Source organism: Giraffa tippelskirchi, chromosome 7 (genome assembly GCF_054371585.1).
Source record: "Giraffa tippelskirchi isolate mGirTip1 chromosome 7, T2T-mGirTip1v1.2.pri, whole genome shotgun sequence".
Lineage (NCBI taxonomy): Eukaryota > Metazoa > Chordata > Mammalia > Artiodactyla > Giraffidae > Giraffa > Giraffa tippelskirchi.
In genome coordinates this window covers 102,518,660-102,540,545 of record NC_137281.1, presented here as the reverse complement: position 1 = coordinate 102,540,545, position 21,886 = coordinate 102,518,660, and the positions used below count along the sequence as shown (strand labels likewise).

Here is a 21,886-nt window from a genome sequence, read left to right as displayed (position 1 = left end):
TCCTTTTAATAGCCACTCACTGGCTTTCATCTTTTATAGATCTTTTAAAATTTAGCCTGATTCTCTTTCTCTGTGATGGAGTTTCAACTCTCAGAAAACTTCATTTCCCAGTTTTTAAGGGATTTTTTTTTTCTTTTTCATGCTAAATAACCTCTGGTTGTGACTTTATTCTTTTGTTATTTCTGTTTGAATTCCTAATTTTTTTATGAAAAAACAAATGTTAGCACTAAATCTAATACCTCTTGTATTTTCCTCTTGGCTAGGTTACAAAAGCAATCCCCTCTTTCCCTGCTCCCCTCAATTAAAAAGCAAAAATAAAAAGCAATAAATAAAATGAAAAACCAACCATTGAGACTGTTACCTCGTCAATTAAATCTAGACACTAATTTCTAATGAAAACACTGTATATTGACATTACTCACTTAAACAGCTCATTACTTCATTTATATATTTTGAATGTTTACTTTTAATCAAAACCCCTGACTCATTATATAGCCTTCTATGAAATGTACCTCCTCAATAATGGTTTGGGAAATTTTGTCTCAAATGCAAGTTGTCAGTGACATTTTGGGTACTGATTCCTTCATTCAGTATATTGTGTTCCTCTCATCTAGATGTTGCTAAGTGTTGTGAACATGAATTTGCACTATCATTTAGTTAGAAATAAGTAAAAAATATACAAAATAAAGAAGCAATAAAAATTTGTGATGGCTCTTTTCCTCTTATGCAAGATAATTTGTATAGAATTAATAATCCATTTTCAATTAAAATGAATGAACATTCATAGAACATTTTAAAAGCACACAATGTTGATGTAAGACTTTACCAAATGTTATTAAAATTCAGATATTTAATTCAATGTATTTAATTTTACTAGTAAATTTATCAGAAATTAACTTCAGTTCATCTAACATTTCTTTCCTGGTAAACCTCTCTAGGGTAATAGAGACCATTAATTTCATTCTTAGTCTTCAAAATTCATTCTTTAATTATCTGTTATATATTCTTATGAATCAGCTCTTGTTCAATCCCTAGATGTTAGGTGACTAATGATGAAGAAAAAGAAAACCAGGCAAGAAAATTCCCTGCAAACAGGAACCCAGGAGGAAAACCTCAGAAGGACATTTAATATTTAAATTAATTTCAAAAAAATAAGTCTGTTGAATAATTTACAATTTATTAAATCATAAATCCAGTAAAAATTATAAAGCTATCTGAAAGGTCTGAGAAAATGGAAGCAATTTCTAGGAAGACAGAGGCCATACCTCTTTGTTCATTGCCTAGAACACTACTCGGCATTCAACAGACTCGCAATAAATATTGATTTAATAAATAAATGTATTATTGGTAAAATATATGGTGTAAAAAGTCTATATTTCAGATTATTAATGAGTTGGACCCATAATTCCCAGTGGTTTGCACATTTTTCAATTTGGTGATTAAAAGAAAAACCTGAGATGATTTATGCATGTTATATATACACTATGTGTACCTCACATATGGGGACTTCCCTGGTGGCTCAGTGGTAAAGAATCTACAGGAATCTGCAATTCAGGAGATGCACGTTTGGTCCCTGTGTTGGGATGATCCCACGGAGGAGGGTGTGGCAACCCAGTCCAGTGTTCTTGCCTGAAGAATTTCATGGACCAGAGGATCCTGGTTCCTGTTAGGCTACAGTCCCTAGGGTCTCAAAGGGTCAGATAAGACTTAAGCGACTAAGCAACTGAGCGCACACACACCTCACATATCCCAAAAATCTAAAAAAAAAGAAGAAAAAAAACCTTTTTGTTATCAATCAAAGTTCTTGCATTGTTAAGGTTTTGTTTGGTTAATTTCAATTTATTGACTGACGACATGGATAATATAAACACAGATTGTCATATTCACTGATTTTTTTTTTTGCAGAGTTATCATTCACTTGCTGATAAAGATTTTGGCTGCTCTGTGATGACCTAAATGGGAAAGAAATCCAAAAAAGAGGGGATATATGTATATGTTTAGTTGTTTCACTTTGCTGTACAGCAGAAACTAACACAGCATTTTGAAGCAACTATACTACAATGAAAATATTTAAACAAATCTAAATGAAATCTATCTATATGCCTATGGTTAGCAAGATTGTATTTCCAAGCCTGGCCTCTCCTGCATTTTAGTCCAATGTATCTCACTTGATGTCTCCATTTAGATCGTTCAAATTGTTCAAAAGTAATTTCCTGACCCCTCAAATTTGATCCTCTCATAGCTTTTCATGTCAGTTGATGGACATTCCATTCTTCTGGTTGCTTACGCCAAAAAACTTGTAGTCATTCTTGGGTCTTCTCTTCCTCTCACACTGTTCATCAAACCAACCAGGAAATCATCTTGCATCTGTTCTCAAATTCTCCAGAAATTAATTTGAATTTAATCATATGACTTTTTAAATATAAGAATTACTTATGGAACATGAAGTAGAAAGTAATAAAAGGTACAAAAAGAGTAATTAGGTTTGACTGTAATATACATTTAAATTTAAGGACTCTTTTTGTTTCTAGGAAAGGCCTATGCTCCAGAATTCTATTACGATACCTACAATCCTGTGTGGCAGAACAGACACCGTGTTTACTCCTACAGTCTACAGTGGACTCAAATGAATCCTGATGCAGTGGATCGGATTGTTGCATACCGGTTGGGTATTAGGCAGGTGAGGAATTTAATTATCTTCTTTTGTGTTTATGTGATTCTCTTTGAAGATCTTGTTATGACGATTGTTGATATAAAGTTTTAATCATTTTGCAATGAATTTCAGACCATATTTTTTTCTAAATCAAACACAACATTACACTAACCAGAACTGTTTCAAATTATTTACAAATCTTTGAAATTAATTTCTGCATTTTTACTATGATGTGAGCTTTCTGAAATATTTCATCACTTAGATATGCTATAGAAATTACATGGTATAATTTCTATGAAAGAAACTTATTTAAGATGTGCTTACATTTACCTGCACTGAGTAATTCTTCATCTCATTTCCTAAGCTAGAAATCCTACATATTTTTATTCTCAGGGATTCAAAGTATATCTGATTTTTAAAAGCTAATTTAATGTGTCTGAAGAATAGAAATATTTTGGTAAAATGAGAAAAAACAATGAAGTAGGATGTTTTCCTAAAGTAGCTGAAGATTATGGAGTCTGTAAAAATATCATAGCTTTTTCAAATGAACCAATGTTAAATTCAGGTATCCTTTGCTGGTATAAATGATATTTTTTAAAATTTAAATGTAGGTCTTTTCATTATTTCCTGTTATATAGTAAGTTATCTGGAAAGATTGTTTCAGCATAACAAAACATTTTTGAAGATTTATTTGATTATCACATAAGCTGTTAGCTTTCTTTTACATCTTTGTATTATGCAGAGATTTGTAAAATGTGTTTTCCACTTTCATAGCTAAATCATACGATAACATTTTGAATTTTGAAAGTAGAAAAGATAGAATTTGCTTAGAGAAAGATCAATCCATCACCACCAATCCATTCAGTCTCACTATCATAAAACCATTGTTTTTTTTTTTAATCTTGTTAAAAAGTTATAATAAAAGACTATGCAAGATATATCATTAAAATTAAGATACATTTGAAGTTGAATATCCTTATCCTTCTTGTCTAAGTATTCACAGGTCACAGGCATGTTAGGCAGGAACTGTTCATTTGGAAATTTTCTCTGTTACTCTTATTTTGGTACCTAAGTAAATACCAAATACCTGTCAAAATTGTTTCTTCTATTTTACTTGTTAGAATTTATGGTAATTTTTCTTGATAGGAAGGATAGAAACAAAAAAGCTCAGCAGCCCTTTCTCCCTCAGTTTATTGGCTCATCCTTTTCTTCTTCTTTTCTCAACACAGTTAATGTTTTTAGGTCTTTTATATTTAGAGCATCTTAGCACATTCTTGACTTTAGATACCTTACATTCCTCTCCAAGTCTTTGCCAAATGATTTAGGCAATCATATTCTTCTTTTATTACATACGTTTTTAAAAAACAAAGAACCCCAGGTGGCGCTAGTGGTAAAGAACCTGCCTGCCAATGCAGGAGACATAAGAGACGCAGGTTCGATCCCTGGTTCAGGAAGATATCTTGGTGGAGGGCATGGCAATTGACTCCGGTATTCTTGCCTGGAGAATAACACGGACAGATAAGCCTGGTGGACTACTGTCCATAGGGTCACAAAGAGTCAGACGTGACTGAAGCGACTTAACACAACACACAATGCCAAACTGCAATGTAAAATTGAATCATTTTATTTAGGTGTCTTTTCCTTTTTTCTGGTTATAGGTTGTTTTTCTTTTCTCCAACATTTGAGTCAGAATTTCATCTTTAGTTTCTCACTTTCTTCGTTGGTTATATTTTCTTAGGGTGTCTGGGTAACTGCCCTTTGCTTCCTGTATGCTGAAGGGCTGTCTGGTTACATCTGCAAAATTAATTTACCCAACCCCACTTATCATTCTCTTCTTTTATTCTAATAGTCTTAAAACTTTCAATCCCGAAGTCTCCACTATATATGCAAATCACCTTCTCTGTAAATCATATTTGACAGAAGAGTTACCAGCTAAGTGCTCTCCTCAAATGGAGAGATTTTAAACTTCCTCCTAAGAGGAATCCAACTGTTTAAAGCCCTTCCTTCTTGTCCATATCTTGTACTCATTATTAATATACTATCTTCTGTAATATTTTTCCCTGGGATTGCTATGCTGTTTTCCAATGAGTTTCTCTTTTTTTTAAATTTTCCTTTCCTGACATGAACATCCTAAGTTCCTGTCTTTGCTTCTTGATCATAAAACTAGTATATAACTCCCTGATATGCAGTGACACACATTTCCCAGTCACCATGTTCATCCTTGTGCACAAATTAGTTAGGTAATTTCCCCCCACTCTGCTACACTGGAATGCATTATATTTGCATGCATGTATGTGTATAAATTTCTCCTTACTGTGTTTTGCTGAAATTATGAATTCCTTGCACACCTAGCTTCCAATTCTAGCCAATCTAGCCTTATCATTTTGAGCTATATAACCTTGAGCACTATTTGGTATTTCTGAACATACTGAAGCCTTGACTCCTACCTGGGAAGTCAAAGATAATGATACCTGTCAGATAATTGGAGTGTGGAGTAAAATATATTCCCCACTTGTACCACAGGCCAGGTTCCCTTATGCAGGCACTCCTTACACAAACATTTGTGGTAATTCTTACACTCATCTTCCTGGGATGCATTAACAGTTCTTTTTAAAGTGCATTTTAAGAGTTTAACGTATCTACTATTTTTATTTCAGCTTTATTCAGAACACTGTATAACCTGGGTCTAAGTAGTATTCCAAGCCATGATTTTCACAAAATAATTTCTAGCCATTTTTTTCACTTGTCTTATTTTTATTTCAAACCTATTGTCCTCCATAATATCCATTTCACTGATTCAAATTTTTCTCTTCCACTTTCAGTCTTATTTTAAAGCTTTCTTGATTGGATCAGTAAGCCTGATGCTAGTGCTATTCTTTCCAAGTTTGTGAGATTCATGCTATCCACCAGAGGAAGACATATTTCTGGTGCTACAAACCACAGTTCAAAAAACAATCCTTTTTCTTATAGTTTCTGAAGCTAGCTCTTTACTTGCCTTAGCATCATTTTCTGGTTTTCTTTGTTGTTAGGATTTTCTTTTATATTTAGAAACAAGTATTATTTTTTCCTAGGATGCTTTGTTTTTGTTATACTCTATTTTAATTGGTAATTTACCCAGACAGTGTATCTTGCCATGGAAGAGAAACTTTGATGTATCTTTTGGGGAGGTTTCAATAAAAAATAATGGCCTTCCACTGTCCTGCCAATGTGAAAGAAAGGAAATGTTTGTAGATATAGTATAAGAACAGAAAGACCAAGTATAAACACTACTCTTTTTCCATATTCCACTCCCATATTCTTTACGTTTAACTCTTTCATGAAAAATCTTAACATGCAAAAATGGCCTCAGTAGGTAGGCATCACTTCTTTTGAAGATCCTCTTGCACACCAAAGTTGAGGACCATAGGGCAGAAGCATTCTAGAGACAATGAAATTGATATAATTTTTAAGAATATTCTGTTTAATAATAGGAAATGAAGTCATTAAGTACAGTCATTTTTCTATATTATCTTAGAAAATTTAGGTTCCTACATCCTCAAGTATGCACATTTAGATATTAACATTATTTTAAGACACAATCAAATACTAGTGTTTAACATAATCCTTCTTTAATTCTGAGCTGATGATTATTGTAGTGAAGATTTATATGACATGAATATGGCCTTTTCATGTCCAAAACTTAGAATTTTGAATCAGTGAGCTTCTGAATGTAACCAATATAACTTGGATGATGTTTAAATAAATGATGTTAGGAATGTAGCAAATTTTAAATCTCTATAACATAAATTTTTAATTTAAGCAACATAAATTTTTAAAAAGGATTTCTTCTCTAATAATTAGTATTTATGTCTTTGATTATGAGACTGTTTTCCTAAAGGGATTATTAATTTATACTACATACTTTATGATTTTAAAATCATTATTTTACTCTATATTTTTATTTTGAGCATATATATATAAATAATTTTTTATCCATAAATTATCTATATTATCTAATGAAAAGTACTTTCCTTTTTAATATCAAGCATGACTTTAATTATACAACACATTTTTGACTTTCTGAAGCATGAAAAGTAAATTAGACCCTTAAAGACCATGGTAAATTCAGTTCAAAAGAGCCCACCTTTTTTTTAATCCACAAACTGTTAGAAACTTATTTATTCTTAAATTAAGATTATAAAATCAGTACTGTATCATTAAACTCCTTGTTGGATGGATTTGGTAACTAAACCCAGCATTCCTCCAAATTTTTGGTAAAATCAGCTGACTCTTTTGATGAAATTGTATGGTCTTTATTTAAATATAATGAGAAAAGTTGTTTTAGAATTTGATTATTGGCTTATATACTTTTCTTAAATATTGCTGCAGTCTATCTATAAAAAAGCACTAGAATTCTGGAATCACTACTTTAAAAAACTTAAAAAAAGAACAGATATTTCATGTGAAGTTAAAAAATTAATGTATGGAAAAAAATTTTCTCAAAATCTTAATGTCCTTAAGTTGTATTTTTTAGGCTCAGCAAAGAAATTATTTAATCTCCTTAGACAGCTACTAGCTTCCCAACTATTTGCTTCATTTGTTGCTTAACAGGAAAGAGGAAAAGGTTATTTGAGTGTCTGTTTTCCTTAGTATCTAAAGAATTAAGAAACAAGCAAGACTGTTTCCAAGTTATTTGAATATACAAGACAACATAGGTATCATTTGACTCCATTTAACATATACACTATAGGTTCTAAAAATGAAGGATTTTAGATTTTACACAGTTTTCTTTTTATACTCTGTCTTAGAGACCCACAATGAATGTGATTTTTTGACTCTCATCTTTGGAATAGGGGATATTTTATTGAATAAAATACTAACTCACCCTGTTCCTGTCTTACTAAACCTTGATGCTAAATACTTAGAGTTATCATATTCACATTCTTACCCAGTCAGTCAACAGAACTCTTACAAATTAATCATCTCATAAATACTGGCTTCCTTGGTGGCTCAGATGGTAAAGAATCTGTCTGCAATGCAGGAGATCCCCAGGCTTGATCCCTGGGTCAGGAAGATCCCCTAGATAAGGAAATGACAACCCATTCCAGTACTCTTTGGAATGCTGTGGACAGAGGAGCCTGCCAGGCTGCAGTTCATGGGGTCAAAAAGTCGGACATGACTGAGCATACACACATATTAAGTTCCAACCAGAGATGCATTCTCTAGTTATGCCTGGATTAATGCATTTCCACGATTATTAAAATATCGTGCTCAGTCCACTATTAGGTTTCAAGATTTACTCCGTGGACTGAGAACTAACCCAAATGGCAAATATTTTCTTTAGTTCTTCTGGGCAAGATACACTCAGTTCCTTAAACTTACATTAGAATATAGTTCTAAGAAATTTTTAAAAAATAACAAACATATTAATGAGATATTTAAAGTTAATTTATTGTGGTATGTGCAAACTAAACTTTGTATTTGGTAATTCTGATGACTAATTCAGTGCTTTACATAGGGGTGTGATGACCTGAAAATACAACTTCTAGTGAACATTCCCTCAAATTTCAAGAATGAATCTCAGAGTTGTCTTGAATTGATAACTATTTCCTATTGCTTCCTTTAATTTTAAAATATAAATTACTATTTGTTTAGCTTTGTCATTTTCAGTTGTATTTCTTTAAGATTCTTAAGTTGTTTTAAAATATGGAATCATACTTATTTTTACACTATTTCTTTTTTAAAAATTTATTTATTTATTTTAATAGAAGGCTGATTACTTTACAATATTGTGGTGGTTTTTGCCTTACATTGACATGAATCAGCCGTGGGTGTACATGTGCCCCCCATTCCAAACCCCCCTCCCACCTCCCTCCCTATCCCTTCCCTCTGTGTTGTCCCAGTGCACCAGCTTTGAGTGCCCTGTTTCATGCATCAAACTTGGACTGGTCATCTATTTCATATATGATAATATACATGTTTCAATGCTATTCTCTCAAATCATCACACCCTTACCTTCTCCCACAGAGTCCAAAAGTCTGTTCTTTATATCTGTGTCTCTTTTGCTGTCTTGCATGTAGGGTAATTGTTACCATCTTTCTAAATTCCATATAGATGTGTTAATATACTGTATTGGTGTTTTTCTTTCTGACTTACTTCTGTTTGTATAATAAGCTCCAGTTTCATCCACCTCATTAGATTTAAATGCATTCTTTTTAATAGCTGAGTAATATTCCACAATGATGTGTCACAACTTTCTTATCCATTCACCAGCTGATGGACATCTAGGTTGCTTCCATGTCCTAGCTATTGTAAACAGTGCTGCAATGAACACTGGGGTACACATGTCTCTTTTAATTCTGGTTTATCTTGGTGTGTATGCCCAGCAGTGGGATTGCTGGATCATATGGCAGTTCTATTTCCAGCTTTTTAAGGAATCCCCACACTGTTCTCCATGGTGGCTATACTAGTTTGCATTCCCACCAACAGTGTAAGAGAGTTCCCTTTTCTCCACACCCTCTCCAGCATTTATTGTTTGTGGACATTTTGGTAGCAGCCATTCTGACCAGCAAGAGATGGTACCTAATTGTGGTTTTGATTTGCATTTCTCTAATAATGAGTGATGTTGAGCATAGCATCTTTTCATGTTTTTGTTAGCCATCTGTATGTCTTCTTTGGAGAAATGTCTGTTTAGGTCTTTTTCCCACTTTTTGATTGGCTCGTTTATTTTTCTGGTATTGAGCTGCGTGAGTTGCTTGTATATTTTTGAGATTAATTCTTTGTCAGTTGCTTCATTTCCTATTATTTTCTCAAATTCTGAAGGCTGTCTTTTCACTTTGCTTATAGTTTCCTTCATTGTGCAAAAGCTTTTAAGTTTAATAAGGTCCCATTTGTTTATTTTTGCTTATATATCCATTACTCGGGGAGGTGGGTCGTAGAGGATCTTGCTGTGATTTATGTCAGAGAATGTTTTGCCCATGTTTTCCTCTAGGAGTTTTATAGTTTCTGGTCTTACACTTAGATCTTTAATCCATTTTGAGTTTATTTTGGGGTATGGGGTTAGAAAGTATTCTAATTTCATTCTTTTACAGGTGGTTGACCAGTTTTCCCAGCACCACTTGTTAAAGAGATTGTCTTTTCTCCGTTGTATATTTTTGCCTCCTTTGTCAAAGATAAAGTGTTATAGGTGCATGGATTTATCTCTGGGCTTTCTATTTTGTTCCATTGATCTATATTTCTGTCTTTGTGCCAATATCATACTGTCTTGATGACTGTAGCTTTGTAGTATAGTCTGAAGTCAGGCAGGTTGATTCCTCCAGTTCCATTCTTCTTTCTCAAGATTGCTCTGGCTATAAGAGGTTTTTTTGTATTTGCATACAAATTGTGAAATTGTTTGTTTTAGTTCTGTGAAAAATACCATTGGTAGCTTAATAGGGATTGCTTTGAATCTATAGATGGCTTTGGGTAGTATACTCATGTTCACGATGATTATTCCAATCCATGAACAAGGTATATTTCTTCTACACTATTTCTATACCAGAAACGTGTCTCTTTTCAGCGGTTAAAAGATTTCAACTGCAATATCTGAAACAGCCTTCAAATAATAAACACTGAATGTGACAGTTATCAATAAAATTACATAAAATTACTGCTGCATGCTTGCTTGATTATGGATTTCTGTTTTATTCCAAGTTTTTCTTCTGTTTTAAAAAGTTCAAACAAGAAACTCAAAATATAACAAAGTGCTTCAGTTGCTTCGCGTGTGTGCTGTTGCTTCAGTCATGTCTGGCTCTTTGTGACCCTGTGGACCTTAGCTCACAGATTCTTTACCACTGAGTCACCAGGGAAGCCCCTCCTCAGCTTTTAATTTTATTAGTTGTTCAATTATGGTATGATAATATCTTTTTAAATGTTTAGTGATAAAGGGAAAATAGAAAAATTGTTTGGATTCAAAAGAATAAAAATGTAAATTAGGAAAATATTTAAATATAATATTAAACATCAAAATATTTTGTAAAATTAGTATTATCACTCTTGTTTAGGTACAGAACTAATCTTACAGAAGTTAAGATGTAGTTCTTGTCTTCAGAGAGTTTAAAACATATGAGAAGAGGGACTTCCCTGGTGGTCCAGTGTTTAAGGCTTCATCTTCCAATGAAGGAAGTGCAGGTTCAATTCTTGGTCTGGGAGCTAAGATCCCATATGACTCACAGCCAAAAAACCAAAACATAAAATAGAACCAATATTGTAACAGATTCAATAGATACTTATGAAAAATGATCCACATCAAAAAATTAAAAAAAAAAAAATATGTGGAGATAGTCAACCAAGTAGATGCAGGCATGTCCAGTCACTTCAGTCATGTCTACCTCTTTGCGATGCTATGGACTGTGGCCCACTAGGCTCCCCCGTCCCTGGGATTCTCCAGTCAAGAATACTGGAGTGGGTTGCCATGCCCTCTTCCAGGGGATCTTCATGACCTGGGTCATGGGTCAGTCCACCCTTTCCTAAATGTCCTAGTATCCCACAAATATTGGTATACTAGGTTAAGTTCTTCCATATGTTAATACAAAAAAGTCATTACAATATCAGTTGTTTTTTGGAGAGAGCATGCTGAAAATATGCACCAGGTTTTAAAATTCTCCCTGAAAGGAGTCCATATCACTTCTATTCACATATTCTTGTCCGAAGTAAGCCCTATGACATGATCTGAGGCCAAACAAAGCACACAAGTGTTATCTTCATGTACCGCAAGGAATATAACGATCAAGTATTTGTGAAGAGCTCAAATTCCTACCCAGATCTGTCTCTATGGTAGGCAGTGTTTGACTGAATATATTAATAATCCCATTTGAATTTATGCTGAAAATATAATCTCAGAAAGATCTGCTTCTTAAATTGACTTTTAAAATACTAAAAATAGAGAGATTTATCTATGAAGTTTTACCATTTATTTCAAATAATGAAAGCATAAAGAATTCAAAGACGTTCATGTCTTTACAGTGCCTGAGTCAATAAATAAAGATTAGATTATACATACGATCTATGTAAAAGGATACTAAAATATGACACATGCTTCTCTAAGTATCCATCAAAACCTCAACATTAATTCCTATTTTGTAATTAAATGTTATATACTATTATATGTATGTGGAATACAAAGTAAACCAAGCAGAAAAAGTCCATGATCTCATGAACCTTGTATTCTGGTAGAGAGCAGATCAAAGATAAAATAAAATAATCAATAGAATATTATCAGAAATTGATTGATGCTGTACAATACACAAAGCACAGACAGAAGAAAACTGGTATCTTAAAAATTCATTCTGTATTCAAAGAATCTCATGAAAACTTGAGAAGTAACAGGAGGTTTATCTACTTTTTCCACAAGTTCATAACTTTGAGACAATTTTTAAACCATGTTCTCATGAAGTGGACTTATAGTTTAGTCTAGTGGAAAGAAGGAATCTAATTTTGAATAATCAAGTACATTAGCTAAAATGAAACAATAATAAACTTTTCCTGCATTCATCATCTTATTTATTCCTAAAAACAAAATGAAATAAAGTAAATAACCCCAAAATTCAGTGGCTGCATTCATAATCCTTAACTATGTTCAGGAATAAAAGGAAAAATCTGAGTTGGAATACAGTTTATATACTTTGAGAACATATTTTGACTGGTCAGTATGTAAAAACCCATTCAACACTTTGCAAGGCAGATCAGTTGCATAACAAGAATTTGACAACTAAGAGGAACATATGAGATTCTAAGAGGCATTATTGTGTGTACAAGAAGTCCTACTTTCAAAAGGGTTGACACTCCTAATGCTTCAATTATAACTGTATTTCCTTGCTTATTTAAATAATTATTTTGAATTTTGCATTCCAAAGACCAAAGTTATTTAAGTAGGATAAAATAAGCTTAAATAGCTCCCCAACCAAAAAATAAAAAGTGACTCAGGGAAGAGTATCAAGCTGCTAAGAGACAGGTGACAAAAGATAAAACTGAGAAGGAAAGAGTTGCCCAAAGCAGCATGCATGATACCAAGACATCAACAACTAGAACTTTAGCTACTCCCCACTTCAAGATGGCTCTAACTTGGAATTTTTTTTGATGACCTTTAATTTCTGAAATTCTGGATGAGGTCTTATGTACTCTGAGTTTTTAGCTTATATTTTATTATAAGCACAAAGAATGGCAATGTTAAAGATGATTTTGTTTTTATCACCAATAAATGGTTAGATGATATATGTGGCTGTATTAACATCTGGTTTCATTGCTAACAGTGGTATGATGATATGGGGGGGGTGATTTGTAGGACATTGTATCAATGATGTTGCCTGGAACTCCTTCTGTTGCCTTTAAATTGGCACCTAATACCCGCAGCTGAGAACAAAGATGTGCCTCCCACTTGAGCTGATAAGACAGAAACAGCCCTAACAATATACTCAGGTAAAGCTCCTTACCTTGTGAAACTTTCCTTTTTATTTAGAAAGAAATACTATCCACAAACAACAACCATTATGATTTCAGATAGTGAAAAAAAATGTTTTGGGGGTAAAATGTAGTAAGATCATGGAGTAAAGAGTGATATTGGTACCATATGAGATAGTGTGGTCAGGGGCTCCTTTCTTAGGAGTTGATGTTGAACAGATATATGAATGAAGTCAAGAATTATGAGCCAGAAAAATATTGAACTTAGAGATGAAAGCAACACATAAGTATATCAGAGGGAAATAAATGCATATGTAAATTATGCATTTTATATTTTGTTTTGCAAGCACTTTATCTTTAAATACCTATTAGAAAAATAGAGTAGTTTTATTAAAATAAACAATGATAAGTCCAAATGCAGAATGTTTTGTATGTATCTGATCATTATAATAATAAAAAGGCCAGCAGCAGAGAATAAGACATTTTGCTAACTAGAAATGTGATTAGCAGATGAGAGGACTGATAGAGGATATATTATGTGGAAGATGAAAATGAAGAGTCCACAGCTGATTTTCTAGAGATTAAAACAAGCAAAGAATGAAACTTTGTTCATAATTGGGTTTGCTCAGTGAAAGACAGTTGTTAATTAATTTTGGTGTTGGACTTGAGTTTTTATTAGCTATCTGTCAGTAATCTAAATAATGGCAAAACATATTCTCAGGATGGGCAAAATGTCTTTCTTCTTATCGAGAAAGTAAGATACATCTTTCTACTGAGTAACTGACACAATAATGCTTATATTAATACATCAATTCAATTAAGTACTAGGCTATATTGTGGGAATATCACAGTGACAAAAAGATTGTTTGCTATATGGAGTTTGTATTACAGAGGGTAAATTAACCCAGTATCAGATAGTTATAAATAGCAGTGAGTTCTAATAATTATACTTAAGTCACTCAGTCGTGTCCACCTCTTTGCAACCTCATGGACTGTAGCCTGCCAGGGTCCTGTCCACAGGATTTTTCAGGCAAAAATACTGGAGTAGGTTGCCATTTCCTCCTCCAAGGGATCTTCCTGACCCATGGATTGAACCTGTGTCTCCTGTGTTTCCTGCATTGAATGTGGATTATTTACCTGCTGAGCTATTTGGAAAGCCCATGCTTATGAATGCTCCATTATTTATTTCTGTCACTACCTGAACAGTTATATTGCTGCTAAAACCAAATAGCAATAAAGTAATTGTAGTTTACTATATTTTACTACCATTTTGTATAGCTAGATAATATTTTGATATATTTTACTATTTCAGAAGTATTGTGCACTCCTCTGTTTTGATTGGCTTACATTTGCTTCTATTTCCAGTGTGTATGGGTTTAGTGTGCCTATACATAATGACACAAATTGATATCAGTAATTACATATGAGATAGTTTGCATGCAATCTCAGAAGAACATAAATTAAAGTATAAAATGGATTTAAAGGATAATGAGTACATTTGCTAAATGAAAAAAAAAAATGAGGCATGGTTTTATTTGTGTTCACATGAAGGTTACTTCTTAGTATTTTGACATAGATTTCAAGAAGTCCCACATGCTCAAAAATAGCTTTCCCAATCTTGACACTGCACCATATGATATTGCTTTGAACATATGAAATCTTTTCTGTCTTTATTCATCTTCTTCTATAAAGTGAGTACTCCAAATAAGGTGAAATTCTGGATTTTCATCTAAGTTAAAGATTTAGCAACTTATCTCAAAATAACTTAATAAATAATAATCTTATGAGAATGAAGTGAGATGAAGGATAATCATCTAGGTGTAGAGAAGAGTCTTCTGGGAGACTGAAATTTTTTTCTGATTATCTGTTTTGCATAGGGTTGTCACTACATATTTCCATTAAATTTGTTTTAATAGAGCTGTGACTTCTCAACACCTTCTTGCAGCTGCAGAAATTCATATTTACTTCCAATGGTTATATATAGTCTACCCTGGTAATACTACTTAGGAGACTAGGAAATAGATTTCTAAGAATTCAAGTGTGAATTTTTTAAAAAGCAAGTTTTTTGAGACCTTGTAGTTGGATAAGGAGAGTTCACTTAAGTCTAGAACATTTAGTCAAGTTTTATCTTATGAGTTTATGAATTTTTTAAGGCGTGATATATGCTATTCATTATTGTTGTTGTCCAGTACCTAAGTCATTTCCTCCTCTTTGCAACCCCAAGGAATGCAGCACGCCAGGCCTCCCTGTCGCTTACTATCTGCCAGAGTTTGCCCAAGTTCATGTCCATTGAGTCCGTGATGCCATCCAACTTATCCTCTGCCACCCTCTTTTCCTTTTGCCTGCAATCTTTCCCAGCATCAGGGTATTTTCTAATGAGTCAGCTTTTTGTATCAGGAGGCCAAGTATTGGAGCTTCAGCATCAGTCCTTCCAATGAATATTCAGAGTGGATTTCTTTTAGTATTGACTGGTTTTATCTCCTTGCTGTCCAAGGGACTCTCAAGAGTCTTCTCCAGCACCACATTTCAAAAGCATCAGTTCTTCAGTGCTCACCCTTCTTTACAGTCCAACTCTCACATCTGTACCTGATTACTGGAAAGATCATAGCTTTGACTATACAGACCTTTATTGGTAAAGTGATGTCTTTGCTCTTTAATATACTGTCTATTTGTCATACCTTTCCTTCCGAGAAGCAAGTGTCTTCTAATTTCATGCCTGCTGTCATGAAAACATAGCATTAAGCCAGCTGTTTCACTCTCTCATTCACCCTCATCAAGAGGTTCTTTAGTTCCTCTTCACTTTCTGCCATTGGAGTGGTATCATCTGCATATCTGAGGTTGTTGATATTTCTCCCAGCAGTCTTAATTCCAGCTTGTAACTCATCCAGCCTGGCATTTCTCATGATACACTCTGCATAGAATTTAAATAAACAGGGTGACAATATCCAACCTTGTTGTACTCCTTTCCCAGTTTTGAACCAGTCAGTTGTTCCATTTAAGGTTATAACTGTTGCTTCTTAACCCACATACAGGTTTCTCAGGAGACAGGTAAGATGATCTGGTATTCCCATCTCCTTAAGAATTTTCCACAGTTTGTTGTGATGCACACAGTCAAAGGCTTTCACATAGTCAATGAAGGAGAAGTAGATATTTCTCTGGAATTCTCTTGCTTTCTTAATGATCCAACAGATGTTGGCAATTTGATCTCTTGTTCCTCTGCCTTTTCTAAACCCAACTTGTACATCTGGAAGTTCTCAATTCAAGTATGCTGAAGCCTAGTTTGAAGGATTTTGAGCATAACCTTGCTAGCATGGGAAATGGGCACAATTGTATGGTAGTTTGAACATTCTTAAGCACTGCCCTTCTTTAGGATAGGGATGAAAACTGACCTTTTCCAGTCCTGTGGCCACTGCTGAGTTGTCCAAATTTGCTGGCATATTGAGTGTAGCACTTCAATAGCATCATCTATTAGGATTTGAAATAGATCAGCTGGAATTGCATCACCTCCACTAGATTTATTCATGGTAATGCTTTCCTAAGGCCCACTTGACTTCACTCTCCATGATGTCTGACTCTAAATGAGTGACCACACCTTCGTATTTATCCTGGTTTAAGACTTTTTTGTATCGGTCTTCTGTATATTCTTGCTACTTCTTTTTAATCTCTTCTGCCTCTGTTAGGTCCTTATGTTTATCTCCTTTATCGTGCCCCTTGTTGCATGAATGTTCCTTCACTATTTATGGACCCCTAATTCTTTAAAGGAAAACTTACTAATGTGACCATTGAAACATTTTAACTTGTATATTAAAAACATCTAAAAGGTTTGATAAAAATAAATGTCTCATATATGAATTTTCTCAATTATTCTTAATATGTTTGACCCTCAGTAATAATTCTGGTTTTGGTTTCTCATCTGAGAATTGTATTAGGTTCAGAAAAGTACTTAGTCTGCCTCACTGACATGCTCTGGGTGTGTATATATATATATACCTACGTTCTGGGTATCTATATATATATATTTATATGTTCTTTTATGGATTAAAATGTTTAAAATTATCACTTTTATTATTAATGCCAATGTTAATAAAGGCAATACTGTGATTTGTAACAAAATATTTCAAAGAAAACTTAAATTCTCTTATAAATTTTTCTTTTTATGATGCTTTTATAAATTTTTTCTTTTTTAACAAATGTTTATTTTAAAACTACCTCTGTTTACAAAGTGATTCTAATTGACTCAGAATAATTTAAAAGCTTATGCATTTTAGCTAGTATAAAATTATTTTATGTGTTCTAGATTTGACAATTCTAATTAGATGAATGCAAAAGCAACCATCAAAAAATTGCTATATTTAGGTATTTAGTATCACATCTACTTCAAAAAACTGTTCCTTGTAAACCAAACTAATGTAATAAATAATCAAATAATGCTTAGTTAATTAGCGAAACCACAACACAAGATAAAGTAAGAACTTTTACACATAACGTGATAAGCACATGTATTAGTCTAAGTTCAACTAGTTCTTGATGAAAAATAAGTAAATTATATTGGCCATCTGACACAGTGGCTCTGTAATGGAAGTGAGGAAGGAAAATACTTTTTTTGGAAACAGAATAAAGTTCCCCCAAGTCAAGTATAGAATTGGGCATTTTGGTCAAGATTCGAAAATAAAACTTTTGAAGTATCAAAATAAAAGTTATTATTTTGAGATAGTAAAAAGTCAAAACACGTAAAAAGTCAAAACACATAACAAACCATCAATTTTATCTGTAAAGGCTACACTGGGCTAACTCTCCCCTAACACTGAAATTAAAAGAATATATTTCCTGACATAATAAAAATGATAATTTTATTTTCTGGTGAAATCTATTAAAATGCGAAATTAGGTTGTTTAACAGAAAAGAGAAACATTCACTTTGTTGTGTATATAGCTAGATCTGTGTATTCTCAGTGCATTAGAGAATGCAGCAAATGAAGTATTGCCATACAAAGTAGTGTAAATCTTGAGAAAACGCATATTTTCTCCACTATAAAGTGCTCAATAGCATTACCTTGAACATGGAGCAGATTCTCAGTCATTATTAGTTGGTAATATAAGGCTATTATACCCATATACGAAACCATGGACTATAGTCTACCAGGCTTCTCCGTCCATGGGATTTTCCAGGCAAGAATACTGGCATGGGTTCCATTTCCTTCTCCAGGAGATCTTCCCGATCCAGGGATTGAACTCGGGTCTCCCGCATTGTAGGCAGATGCTTTACCGTCTGAGCCACCAGGGAAGTCATATGAAACCATAAAGATAGACAAATAGTGTGAAGAATTCTTGTATATATACATTCTACATCAACACAATGGCATGCCCATTTAGGTGCAGTTGTTTTGAGGAAATAAAACAAAAACTCAGTTACAGAAAAATTATTATTATTATTTAAAATTGTTTTGTCTGCATAGCACATGAGAACTTATTTCCCTAACCAGGGAACAAACCCAAGGCCCCTGAAGTCGAAGCCCAGAGTCTTAACCACTGGACTGCAAGGGAAGTCTTCAGAAATTATTTTTATCATAGCAAAAAAGGTTGTATTTTGGAAGAAGATCATTTTTTTTCTTTTTCAGCCAATATAACTTCTATGTATTCAAATATATGTTGGAAAAGTATAAAACCATATTTGGAAAAGATAAAAAAGCACATCCTATATGTAGTTCTTTTTGTGGTGAGCGAAAAAAAAATGTATCAGGAAAGAGGTAGATTGTGGGGTTATATAAATCTGTAAGATTTTATCTGTTTTTAAAAGATATCTAAGCAAAATATGATAAAATATTGAGTTACCTTTATTGATAAATACATGGTTATTAGTTTATATATTCTCTATATATTTCTGCATTTTAACCTTTTTCATAGTTTCAAAGTATTTAAAATTAAAATGTTTCCATAGAACAGATGGTTGGTTTTTCTGGTCACACAGTCTAATGATCTTCAAACACTTACAGCAAATATTCAGCCAGCTCAGTTATTAGTAGAAAGGAAAAATAGTAGATTATGATATAATATTAATAGTGGAGCTCATCTATAGAACTAGATAGTACATAGTATTCAAATATTCATCAGTTTCAGTGCTGCAGTGGATTTTAAAGACCACCCTTACCACTACTGAGGAAACTGCAGCCCTCAAATTTCTTGATGGGTCCAATGAAGCAACTAATAGTTATAAAATATAAATAAAAAACAACTAACTAGACTTAGATGATTGATTATCCTAGAGCCTTCTGCTTTTAAGATATTTCAACTCAGTTATAAACTTTTTCTCCTCTAAATTTATTTAATGGATCTCATAAGTAGTGTCCTTGAGTTTTTATAATAAAATTTTAGTAATATGCAAGTAACCTTATAGTTATCATTTTAAAATAAAGATATAAAAAAACAAATACAACAAAGAAGTCCCACTTGAAATAGAAGAAAAAACGTATAAGAGCACTTCATGTCCCCACAAGTCTAGAAAGGTCCATATGGAGTCATAAATATATTCTAATATTACAAAATCCAGTTAGGTCTAAGGAATTGTATCTTAAATAATGTGGAATTTTTCTTTTCACCTTAATTTTAGTAAGATCCTTTTTCTTTATCCAACTTTCCTGATTTATTTATTTCATCACACTTGTTACTCTCTGACTTATTATATATTTATTTTATTACTTTCTAGTGTTGTTTCTCACAACCAAAATGTTAGTTTTGAGAAATCTGGGTTTTTTAAATATCATTATTATTGTTATTGTTAATTTTTTTACTATGTATTCCTAGTATCTAGACTGATTTCAATAATCATCTCTTCCCTAAAATCAGTTAGTTTCATGTTATAGAAAAGACTTACAACTAGCTAAGCATCTATTGTCAATGATATTTTTTAGATAAGGTAAAGGTTGGCTTCTAAAAATACTGCTTTTAACTCTCATATATGGAAAGCAGTATGAAAATGTGATTATATGACACTATGATAGACCTTTGGCTTAAGCTCCAAGAGCTTATGTATTTAAAAATTTTCCTTTAATAAGAACACTTTGCTGTTAGAAATGTGTGATACACTCAAAATTCTAAAACCACATTATAGAATATTAGATTGTTGTTCATCTAAAATTTATTTCTCCCCAATTCTGATCTTTATAGAAAGAATGTATTCACAGATATTGAGCTTGGGCAAGTAATTTGCTTTTGTCACTACAGGGAAGGTACAGGAATGTCTAGGGATTAAGAGGCCTTGCATGATTCTGCTCATTCTCAAGGACCATCTGACCTCATCAACGAGACAAACCTACCTTGGGTAGGTTGGTGGTCTGATAAGAATAAGAGATGTTAATAATTTAACATAGAATTAACTTGAAATTGATCTATGACTAATGACAAGTCCAGTCAAGCCTAGCTTAAATTAGCTGAAAGCCAACCAACCTGCAGAGGCATAAGCAAGAAGCAAATGCTTATTATTTTATGCCTTTAAGATTTTCTGGTTATTTGTAAAATAGTATTGTTATCCAACATCTAAATGAAACAAACATACTATTATTTTTCCCTGATACCTTATGTTTCAATTTTTCAAAGTGAGTCTTTCATAGAAGACCACATTGCTTCAACCACAATCAGATTTATTAAAAGCATCTGGAAAGATTTACGGTTTTACATTGAGTAAACTCAATGGTCTGAATTTTTTAAGATATATAAAAAAAGAAACAAATTGCTAGTTTTCTCATAATTAAGATTGTACCTAGTTTCATAACTGAAAAAAGCAAAATAATAAGAGTTTAAATGAGATAGATGTTTATTTCTCTTTCACATAGAATCACTTCAGACATCAGCCATCCAGTGTTGACATGTGCTCCATAGTATCATCAGAGACCCAACTTTATAGCTTTCTTTTTCACTATCAAAGTTCATGTCTTTCATGCCCAAGGTTACCTGAGGATCTAAGATAGTTGCTATAACCTGCGCCATCATAAATTCATCATAAGCCAGAATCAAAATTAAAGGCAAAGTATAAAAAAATAAAATCCTTAAAAAACAAACCAAAAAATGAATAAAAATGCTATATGATTAGGCTGTCTGCACTAGCCTTCCCAGAAACACCATGCAGCAACTCTACTTACCTCTCACTGGCCAAGATTAGATCCTGTGGCCACATTTTATTTAACGGGAGACTCAGAAAAGTAGCACAGCTGAAAACTGGGTTCTCTTGCTAAAGAGCAAGGGGACTGGGAATGAGTTAGGAAACAGTAGCTTTAGTGACATTGCTTTATGCATTTACTGTGAAAAATTATTTTATCTTATTGGCCATAAAGTCACTAAAATGTAACAATTTTGTATCTCAGGAAATTTTTAAATCTAAATTTCCCAAGACTCATGAAAAATGTACACACAATTTGAAATTATATTTGAAATGTATTCAAAAATGTTTTATGTAATATTTTCATTGTCTTATTCCTTCAACCATCCATTTTCAGTTCAACAGATACATTATCTGTTAAAAGAATTTTACTTAGTTTCTCATTATTTTTATTTTTTCATGCCAGTCTAGTTAGGTGTTTTTTTAATGAATGAACAATTGTATCAGTCAATGTTGTTGTGCAATGTTTATTATGAAAAGAGAATATTGTTGTTTTTTTCCTAAAATGCAGTAAGAGATGCTAATCTCTATTTACATATTTGTGTAAGCATTATTTGTTTTTATTACTTTTTTTTGCTTCTATGCCTATAATTTGAAAAAATTTTGATGATTAAGACTTTTGTCTTGTGAAAATTGAATTGAAACTGTAGTATTTAAATACATTTA

The 21,886-nt window shown here is 32.8% G+C and overlaps 1 protein-coding gene across 1 annotated transcript in view; it reads left to right on the top strand.

Annotated features, from left to right (window-relative positions):
• The window catches only part of MDGA2 (MAM domain containing glycosylphosphatidylinositol anchor 2), an 862,004-nt gene that overhangs the window by 776,552 nt on the left and 63,566 nt on the right, over window positions 1-21,886 (top strand). Inside the window, exon 10 of the mRNA XM_081511223.1 lies at window positions 2,532-2,680. Coding sequence (XP_081367349.1) covers window positions 2,532-2,680 — 149 coding nt within the window. The remainder of the gene's footprint in view (window positions 1-2,531; window positions 2,681-21,886) is intronic.